At 43.4% G+C, this 10,630-nt stretch overlaps 1 protein-coding gene across 6 annotated transcripts in view; it reads left to right on the top strand.

Moving 5' to 3' along the window:
• The window catches only part of SLC9A8 (solute carrier family 9 member A8), an 84,934-nt gene that overhangs the window by 23,806 nt on the left and 50,498 nt on the right, over nucleotides 1-10,630 (top strand). For all 6 annotated transcript variants that reach the window (XR_007729353.1, XM_050807466.1, XM_050807468.1 and 3 more), the window contains exons 4-5: nucleotides 3,421-3,479; nucleotides 9,836-9,919. Coding sequence is in view for 5 of the 6 variants with exons in the window: in XM_050807466.1 (XP_050663423.1) it covers nucleotides 3,421-3,479; nucleotides 9,836-9,919 (143 nt within the window). In the remaining variant the exon portion in view is untranslated. The remainder of the gene's footprint in view (nucleotides 1-3,420; nucleotides 3,480-9,835; nucleotides 9,920-10,630) is intronic.

Raw genomic sequence — 10,630 nt, 5'->3', positions numbered from 1 at the left:
GATTCGCCCGCCTCGGCCTCCCAAAGTGTTGGGATTACAGGCGTGAGCCACCACATCTGGCCTCAATTTATTTTTAATTAAAAATTTTTAAAAAAATTTTTAGGCCGGGCGCGGTGGCTCAAGCCTGTAATCCCAGCACTTTGGGAGGCCGAGACGGGCGGATCACGAGGTCGGGAGATCGAGACCATCCTGGCTAACACGGTGAAACCCCGTCTCTACAAAAAAAATACAAAAAACTAGCCGGGCGAGGTGGCGGGCGCCTGTAGTCCCAGCTACTCGGGAGGCTGAGGCAGGAGAATGGCGTGAACCCGGGAGGCGGAGCTTGCAGTGAGCTGAGATCCAGCCACTGCACTCCAGCCTGGGCGACAGAGCGAGACTCCGTCTCAAAAAAAAAAAAAAAAAAAAAAAAAAAAAAAATTTTTAGAGCCAGAGTCTTGCCCTGTCACCCAGGCTGGAGTACATTGGTATCATTATAGCTCACTGCAGCCTCCACCCCCTGGGCTCAAGCAGTCTTCCTGTCTCAGCTACCTGAGTAGGACTACAGTTGCCTACCACCACATCTGGCTAAGTTTTTTCTTTTTTTTTTTTTTCTTTTTTTAAGACAAGGTCTCACTCTGTTACCCAGGCTGGAATGTAGTGGCACAATCACAGCTCACTGTAGGTTCCACCTCCGAGGCTTAAGCAGTGCACCCATTTCAGCCTCCCATGTAGCTGGGATTAACAAGCATGAACAACCATACCTAGCTAATTTTTTTTAAATTTTTTAATTTTTTAATTTTTTTTCCTTTTTAAGACGGAGTCTCACTCTGTCGCCCAGGCTGGAATGCAACAGTGCAATCTCAGCTCACTGCAACCTCCGCCTCCCAGGTCAAGCAACTCTCCTGCCTCAGCCTTCAGGGTAGCTGGGATTACAGGCACTTGCCACCACGCCCAGCTAATTTTTGTATTTTTAGTAGAGACCAGGTTGATGCCTTTACATCTGAGTTTTTGCAAAAGTAGAGACCAGTGTTTTACCATGTTGGCCAAGCTGGTCTTGAACTCCTGACCTCAGGTAATCCACCTGTCTTGGCCGCCTAAAGTGCTGGGATTACAGGTGTGAGCCACTACACCTGGCTCCTAGCTAATTTTTAAATTTTTTTGTAGAGGCAGGGTTTTCCTGTGATGCTTAGGCTAGTCTCGAACTCCTGGGTCCAGGTAATCCTCTCTCCTCAGCCTCCCAAAGTGCTGGAATTACACATGTGAGCTACTGTGCCTGGTCAGAAATATCTATTCAATTTGTGGCTTCTTTTCTTTCCTTCTTCTTCTTTTTTTTTTTTTTTTAACAGGGATGGGGTCTTGCACAGCCTGGAGTGCAGTGGCTGTTTACAGGTGCAACCATGGTGCACTACAATCTTGAACTCCTAGGCTCAAGCAATCCCCCTGCCTCAGCCTCCTGAGTAGCTAAGATATAAGCAGGTGCCACTGCGCTTGGTTCTGTGGCATTTTTTGTTGTTGTTTTTGTTTGTTTGAGATGGAGTTTCACTCTTGTTGCCCAGGCTGGGGCGCAGTGGCACCATCTCAGCTCACTGCAACCTTCACCTCCCGGATTCAAACGATTCTCCTGCCTCAGCCTCCCTAGTAGCTGGGATTACAGGTGCCCACCAACACACCCAGCTAATTTTTTGTGTTTTTAGTAGAGACGGGGGTTTCACTATGTTGACCAGGCTGGTCTCGAACTCCTAACCTCAGGCGATCCACCCGCTTCGGCCTCCTGTGCTGGGATTACAGGGGTGAGCCACCGCACCTGGTTGGTGCTGTGACATTTTTATACTATGCTGCCCAGCTGTTAAAAGGAATGAAGCAAATCTGTACATAATAATCCCTGACTAGATCTCTAAGACTTAATGCTAAGCAAAATAGCAAGTAGTAGGATGATATATTATACTACCATAAATTTTATATAAATAAAAACACTCAGGTGTGCCATGCATACACTTACACACACACACACACACACACACTCTCACACCCTGTTACTGTTCAGTTAAATATATATATATATATGTAAGAGGATAGAGAAGGGCCTGATACAATATTTCCCAACCTTTCCAAGATAGTTTGTTACCTTGGGCCAGGAAGAGAGAGAACGAAGATGGGGGTGGAAGTGGGGTATGATCTAAAGGGACTTTTGTCTTATTTATGACATTTTACATAGTATCCATGTACTGTTTGGCTAACAAAAGTGTAAAAGCTCCTTAAAATGTAATTACAACCTGAAAAAATAAGAACATGGGAGCTCTTGGGGAACTGTAGCAGGAGATGGGTTAGAATCCATGCTCCATGCGCCCTGGCAAAGGAATGTGTATTCATTGACTCCTTTTATAGCTCAGCTTTATTTTGTCTGGGGTCCTTCCTCTTTTTCAAAATAATTTTATTATTTTTTAATACTTTGTATCAATTCAAATAGCATGGAGGTTTATAAAGTGAAAATGAACTTACCTCCCCTCTTCACCTGAAACTACCTACCCTAAGGTAGTGTTAGTGCACATCCTTTTCCTGCGGAAATTCTGTGTTTTGGTATTATCTCCCACCCACCCAGTAAGCTGTGCTTCCATCTTCTTGTGGTGAAAGCTCCTTCCTTTCTGGGAGAGGGAGGTCTTCATTTTGAAGCATCCGTGGAATGGTCTGCAGGCTTGCTTTGTGTCACCTCCTACCCAAGATTGTGATGTAGTAGGTCTGAAGTTCTACTTGGGCATCTTCATTTTATAAAAAGTTCCCGTGGTGATTCTGGTGAACCAACAGAGGGTTAAGAGTCATTTATCTAGGGAGTAGCAGGGCAATCATAAATTGTGCCCATGCTGCTGCTTTGGGAATTATTTTTGGTAGCTGCTTTATGAGAATGATGAGCCTGTCAGCTTTATGGAAACATGCCTGAACTTAGATGGTCTGTTTTCTTCCAGGAATTTCACAGGACTTTTACTTTAGGTTATTTTCAGCATTTGTGTTTTTGTAACTAAATATTCAACATGGAACTGCTGTTTGAGTCTGAGAAAGTGATCATGGATTCTTTTTTGAAAATGATGGAAATAAACAGTACATGGCAAACTTAGCTTGTAAACTCTGCCATTTCACATTGAAAATGGGTGGATATAGTAAAAATGACAGGTGATAAATCTTCACCAGTCAGAGTATCCTTGGGTCTTGATTTAAAATGCTTTTCCTCCCCCACAGCCTGACTTTTGTGCTTCATTTTAGTGTGTTTGCCTGAGATGTGAGTGAGAAATTCATGTGATAGATGTCTCACATCTCCCTAAAATGTGTAAAACGAAGCTGTGCCCCGACCACCTAGGGCACATGTCAGGACCTCCTGAGGCTGTGTCATATCTTAAATTTGAGTAATCTTTCTCATATCTTAAATTTATGTTAAATTTTCTCTTATAGGTATTCTCATGGGAGCAGTTATAAAAATTATAGAGTTTAAAAAACTGGCGAATTGGAAGGTAGGTTTGCCCTTTGGTTGTTCTTAATTTTAGTAACATTGATGGTTATGCTGGCTTTTTTTTGGTAATTACTTGGCTATCAGTGGAGTTATTTATATTATTATATTATATACCCCATTAATTTAAAATTTTTTTTATTAGATACAGGCTGATGCCTTTACATCCGAGTTTTTGCAAAAGCATAAGTCTCATACTGTTTCAAGTGCACGTGGGAGCACCAATGTCATTTTGTTGTTGTTGTTATTATACTTGCATTTTTGTAATCCTAGGCTAACCTACTTTATTAGGCAGGAAAATTCTCTAATTAGCATTAAACATTAAATACTGTTTATTGCTCCCAATTCCATTCTGACAACTGAGGATAATAAAACATACTTGTCTGGTACTGTGAGACACAGTACTTCATATATTGTGGCTCATATTATCCTCATGACAGTCATGTGAGGTGGATTGTCTGGGTATTGTAATATCATCACCCCATTTTTACACATGAAAAAGGTGACACTCAGGGAGATTGGGATGTATTCAGTGTCACAGAGCTAGAAAGAAAGTGGCTGAGTGGAGTCTTGTGTCCAAACCCTCTGGCCTGAATATGCAGTGTTTTCTCCACCATACCACCCCGTCCTCAGTTTGCTAATATACATACCCTTGTGTTAAAGAGGTTATTAGAGTATGAACATCATCCTGGGATGCAAGTACTCATTGAAACTGGAATTTCAATATCAACTTGAACATCCATGTTGAGTAGGGTGAGATTAACAAGTATGCTACAAAATTTATTTTGTGGAGGGAAATAAGATTCATTTCAAAATAGTAAAGAATTATGTGGCTAAAATTGATCACATTTGAGCCCTTCCTACTTTGATGAAGCTCCTAGGTCCTAGGATTATTTGACCTGTGAAACTATAGAGTATAAAATTAGCGGCCGGGCGCGGTGGCTCAAGCCTGTAATCCCAGCACTCTGGGAGGCCGAGGCGGGCGGATCACGAGGTCAGGAGATCGAGACCATCCTGGCTAACATGGTGAAACCCCGTCTCTACTAAAAAAAGTACAAAAAACTAGCCGGGCGAGGTGGCGGGTGCCTGTAGTTCCAGCTATTCGGGAGGCTGAGGCAGGAGAATGGCGTAAACCCGGGAGGCAGAGATCCGGCCACTGCACTCCAGCCCGGGCGACAGAGCGAGACTCCGTCTCAAAAAAAAAAATAATAATAAAAAAATAAAATAAAATAAAATAAAATTAGCAAGACAAACCTTATAGCCTAACATAAAACACAATTTGAAGCTGTTATAAATAGTAGTAATGAAATATTTTATATATTAAATAAATTTTCAAAATGTGTATTGAACTTCGAAGAGTGATAGGACACACCTCTGCTGGGGAGGCCCCAATGGAGCACATTACATGTGAGATCTCTGCCTTCCTGCGACTTGGTTACATTTAACCACTCTAAGAGTGGGTCATGACTGAAGAGCCTTTTTCTACTCCTAGGCTGGATATAGCCTGATGTGTAGATTTTGCCCACTAACCCATTTTGTTTGATCTGATTTAAAAATCATTTGATCAAGACTGGACATGGTGGTTCATGCCTATAATCCCAGCACTTTGGGAGGCCAAGGTGGGTGGATCGCCTGAGCCCAGGAGCTTGAGGCCAGCCTGGGCAACATGGTGAAACTGTGTCTCTACAAAAATACAAAAAAATAAAAAATAAAAAATAAATGATCAAAATTTGAATTGACTGTAAAACAATTAAAAATTGTTAGATTTTGGCCAGGTGTGGTGGCTCATGCCTGTAAACCCAGAACTTTGAGAGGCCAAATCGTGTGGATCATCTGAGGTCAGGAGTTTGAGACCAGCCTGTCCAACACGGTGAAACCTTGTCTCTACTAAAAATACAAAAAATTAGCTGGGCGTGGTGGCACATACCTGTAGTCCCAGCTACTTGGGAGGCTGAGGCACAAGAATCACTTGAACCCGGGAGGTGGAGGTTGCAGTGAGCCAAGATTGAGCCACCGCACTCCAGCCTGGGTGACAGAGTGAGGCTCCATCTCAAAAAAAAAAAAAAAGTTAGATTTTAAAATATTACCAGTTTATATAAAATTCTGGAAATTTTACATAAAATTCAGAACTTCTAGCTTCTCTTGGAAAAGCAGAAGCTCTCTTAACACTAGGTCCAGCAGTGTTCAGAGACACTGAGCAGAGGGGCTTATCTTCCGGGTCATGCAGTGTGGCCCCAAGAAACCTTTGCTTGTGACCCCTGCTGTAAGCAGTGGGAGTAGGGGAATGGGAGGTGATCTTTCACTTCTAGTTTTATATGCATCATTGTTACTGAATTTTTGTTTTCCAACAGATGTTACTTTACAAGATAAAATAATAGAATGTATTTAACAGTATAGACCATGAAACAAGTTAGGTGATGGATGTGATAAAGTGCCTGAAGTGTCATCCAGATAACCAGTGCTTGACCTCAGAAAAGAAGGCTAGATTGGGGATGCCAGCATGTACCAGTGGTCCCACCTACTTGGGAGGCTGAGGCAGGAGGATTGCTTGAGCCCAGAAGTTTGAGGCTGCAGTGAGTTATAATTGCACCACTGCAGTCCAGCCTGGGTAACAGAGCAAGGCCCTGTCTCTAAAAAAAAAAAAAAAAAAAAAAATTGGGGCAGGCTTCCTTTAGGAGCCTGCATTTGTGGAGAGTCAGAGTGAGAAGCAGGATATCTGCCTGGAAACCAGATGTACAGGGAGCAGTCGGAAGTCAGAAAAACAAGAGGAGCTGGTAGTTTCTTTCCCTGAAGTTCTGATTCCAAACTGACCTGCTGGGTCTGCATTCTACCTGTATTATCATGTGCTTAATATTTTTCTATTAACTTGCTTTTTAAATATATATATATATTATTTATTTGTTTATTACTTTCTTTTTTTGACACAGAGTCTCGCTCAGTTGTCCAGGCTAGAGTGCAGTGGTGCAATCTCGGCTCACGGCAACCTCTGCCTCCCGGGTTCAAATGATTCTTCTGTCTCAGCCTTCTGAGTAGCTATGCAGGAGAACGGGCATGTGCTACCGTGCCCGGCTAATTTTTGTATTTTTAGTAGAGACAGGGTCTCACCTTGTTAGCCAGGCTGGTCTCAAACTCCTGACCTTAAGTGATCTACCCACGTTTTCCTCCCAAAGTGCTGGGATCACAGGTGTGAGCCACTGTGCCTGGGTGTGGCTAATTTTCTTAAAAAAATTTTGTAGAGACACGATGTCACTATGCTGCTCAGACTGATCTCGAACTCCTGAGCTCATGTGATCCTCCCACCTTGGCCTCCCAAAGTTTTAGGATTACAGGATTGAGCCACCGTGCCTGGCCTATATATTTATTTTCTTATTTTGTTTTCTTTTTTTTTTTTTTTTTTTTTTTGCGGGGGCTTGGCGGGGAGTGGACAGAGTCTCACTGTGTTACCCAGGCTGGAGTGCAATGTCGTGGTCTCAGCTCACTGCAACCTCCGCCTCCCAGGTTCAAGCAGTTCTCCTGCCTCAGCTTCCTGAGTAGGTAGGATTACAGGTGCCTGTCACCACGCCCAGCTAATTTTTGTATTTTTAGTAGAGACAAGGTTTCACCAAGTTGGCCAGGCTGGTCTCGAACTCCTGACCTCGTGATCCATCCACCTTGGCCTCCCAAAGTGCTGGGATTACAGGCATGGGCCCCCACGCCTGGCCATGTTTATTTTCAAGGCAATGTTACAGTACTATTTCCATTCAGAAACTAATATTGTTTTGTAAACATGATAAAAATGAAGTAGTACAGATGCCTGCTGAAGCATCAAAGGTCAAGTCTGCTCTCTGTGGAGGGAGATCAGCACGTTAGAGCCCTTAGAGGCGGTATTGCCATCCTAAGGTGTCTTGGATTTATTTGGACCTGAAGAAATAATCAAAAGGGGCTTTCTCAATCCGTGAGGTCAGTGGTAATTGACACACACTGCTCAAGTGCCACCTAAAATCACCTCAGACCATTTTGTGGGAGCCATTGCCAAAAGGAACTATAACACTATTTCCCTGAAAGGCCGTGTGTTCATAAGGGCTGCAGTAACAAATTACCACAAACTAAGTGGCTTAAGATAACAGAGATTCGTTGTCTCACAGTTCTGGAGGCCAGAAGTGAGAAGTCAAGGCATCAGCAGGACCGGGTTCCCTCCCAAAGACTCTAGAAAATAATTCTTCATTGCATCTCCCAGCTTCTGGTGGCCCAGGTTTTCCTTGGCTTGTGGCCGCATCGCTCCTGTCTTTGTCTCTGTGCTCACGTGGGCTTCTTCTACACGTCTCTGTGTGCCTCGTTCTGTCTCTTACAAGTTGATGTTTGCTGCCTTTGGCCTTCCCTTATCCAGCGTAAGGTCATCTAGATCCTTACCTTCATTAGATCTGCAGAGACCCTATTTCCAAGTAAGGTCACATTCTGAGATTCCTAGTGGACAGGAATTGGGGTTGGGGTTGGGGGACACTATGTAACCCCACTATAGGTAGATTCTCCTTTTTCCCGGGTGGGAGGGGTAGTTTTTGTACCTCCAAAAGGCTGTATATAGTGGTCCTGCTGCACAGATCCTGAGAATAGGTTGCCCCACAAAACACAGAGCTCGGCTCATTTCTTTTCACATAGTCCCAGGCTGAATCATGAGCTTGTTGTACATGCTGCTATTTTAAGACTTAATAAGGCATTTCAGAAGTCATCATTTGCTTCTATTTTGAGCCTTTTTTGAATTTTTTTTAGTCTTTGTGGTAACAGCTGTACATTTGTAAGAATACATTTAGGCATTCTTGGGAATAGGGATTTTGACAAGAAATCAGACTGTCAAAATTGTGACATGGGAAAATATTCATATGAAAAAGGGCCTGATTTTGCATTTTTAAAAAGACTATGTATTACACATAACCATTTTGGGCTTGAGGACCAATATATATTTCCCCCAAATTCTGCCAACAACTAGAGAGATATTCTAATAATATAGAAAATGAAATTGTTATTGTTTCATCCCTCCAAAGTTGGCTGTATTCTGCAAACACCATTCATAATGGCACTTAATAATCAAATCTGGAAGCAAGGTGCAATGGTTTGGGCGTTTGTCTCCCTAAACCTCATGTTGAAGTTTGATTCCAGTGTTGGAAGTGTTTGGGTCATGGGGGTGGACCCTCATGGATAGACTGATGCCCTTGCTGGGGGAGGGAGGTGCATGAGTTCTTGCTGTGTTCGTTCCCTATACAGCTGATTGTTAAAAAGAGCCTGGTCCCACCCCCACCCCCCCTTTCTTCCTCTCTTGCCATGGATCTCTGAACACTCTGGCTCCCCTTCTCTTCCCCCGTGAGTAGAAGCAGCCTAAGGTTCTTATCAGATACCCAGTCTTGAACTTTTCCAGACGGCAGAATCATGAGCCAAATAAATGTTTTTCCTTTGTAAATTACCCAGCCTCAGGTGTTCTTTTATAGCAAGACACATGGTAAGGGGCTGTCTTTGTAGCCAAGTCTCAAGTCGAAAGAGCATCCAGTGGGGACTGTTTCATCACATCAGACTTTGGAAAACAGCACAGTTGTCTCTGATAAGCAGAAAGAAGGCAGAGCTATTTTAACCATGTGTAGGGTTTCCTGTTCCTCTGAGTGGATTGTTTTAGGATTTGCCGTTACCTTTTTCCCGTAGGAATTCTAGCTTGTAGACTTGTTTTTGAAAGTATGCAACCAGAATTGAAATTTTCTAGATTCAGATTAATTTTCTTTCTGTACTAAGGAATAAAAAACATACTACTCTGTGTTTGGAAGCAGTTTGTTGTGCTATTTCTTTTCGCCGATCACCTTTAAAATCCTTGTCTTGACCAGGTGTGGTGGCTCATGCCTGTAATCCCAGCATTTTGGGAAACTGAGGTGGGAGGATTGCTTGAGGTTAGGACTTTGAGACCAGCCTGGGCAACACAGCAGACCCTATATCTAAAAAAAAGAAAAAAAAAAAAATAGCCTGGCATGGTAGCACGCACATGTAGTCCCAGCTACTCAGGAGGCTGAAGTGAGAGGATCACTGGAGTCCAGGAGGTTGAGGCTGCAGGGAGCTCTGATTGCACCACTGCACTTCAGCCTGGGCAACAGAGCAAGACTCTGTCTCAAAATAATAATAATAATGATAAAAATAATAAAATGCAGTTTCATTTTTTTTTTTTTTTTTTTTTGGTGGGGGAATCTCTCATTCTGCTTGATTTTATTATCAGGTAGTTATTTAAACATTATACATTTCCATTAGGCCAGGCCCTGAAAGAAGAATTATTTTGGCTCTTTATTGATGAATTTATTTCTTAATTACACAAATTCCATGCCTCTTAAGATTCCCATTTTCTATTTACAGGAAGAAGAAATGTTTCGTCCAAACATGTTTTTCCTCCTCCTGCTTCCCCCTATTATCTTTGAGTCTGGATATTCATTACACAAGGTGAGACTCAGGCCCACATTGGTGCTTTGGTCTGGACAGTTTCTCGTGTTTGTAAAGCAAGTTCCTTAAAAGCTTGGGTGTTAGCTCTGCTTCTTCCTGGTTGTGCTCAGTGGAAGCTGGACTGCAGTGCCTGAATTCTGGAGAGGACCAGACGTGATCAATTGGCTGCTTTATTGGTTTCAGGCAGTGTGGCTCACTGAGCCAGTGTTTGCCATAAATGGGTGCTTTGCCCAGAAAGATGGCTGAAGTGATGTTAAGTGGCTCACAGATGATGCATTGACTCGTCTTCCTGGACACAGACTGATAGATGTAAAGAGGGTAGACTGTGTCCTGGGATGACAGGGACATGTGCCTCAGGGCTTTTGTTTCTTTCAGCTCCCCCACTGGCGCGTTTCTAACCTTCTCAGGCCCATCCATCCTTTCTTGTCTCCCTCTCCGTGTCCTCCCCTGGCCTCAGACCCCAGCTTGATATTCCCCTTCATCCCTCAACCTCTATCTCTTCTCGCCCACTCCCTGGTCCAGCCTTCCTAGTCCCACAGTTGCCTGCCCATCCTTGCCTCCCTGCCTTGGCGAGCAGTGGCACTGGCCCCTACCCACTTCTCTGCTTTGGCTTGGCCTTGATGGCCATTGCCTTGCAACTCCCAGTGTGAGGTGCTGTTTTTGTTTTTGTTTTTGTTTTTTGAAATGGAGTCTCGCTCTGTCACCCAGGCT

This window comes from Macaca thibetana, chromosome 10 (genome assembly GCF_024542745.1).
Source record: "Macaca thibetana thibetana isolate TM-01 chromosome 10, ASM2454274v1, whole genome shotgun sequence".
NCBI classification, from domain to species: domain Eukaryota; kingdom Metazoa; phylum Chordata; class Mammalia; order Primates; family Cercopithecidae; genus Macaca; species Macaca thibetana.
This window is presented reverse-complemented; position numbering and strand designations above follow the sequence as displayed.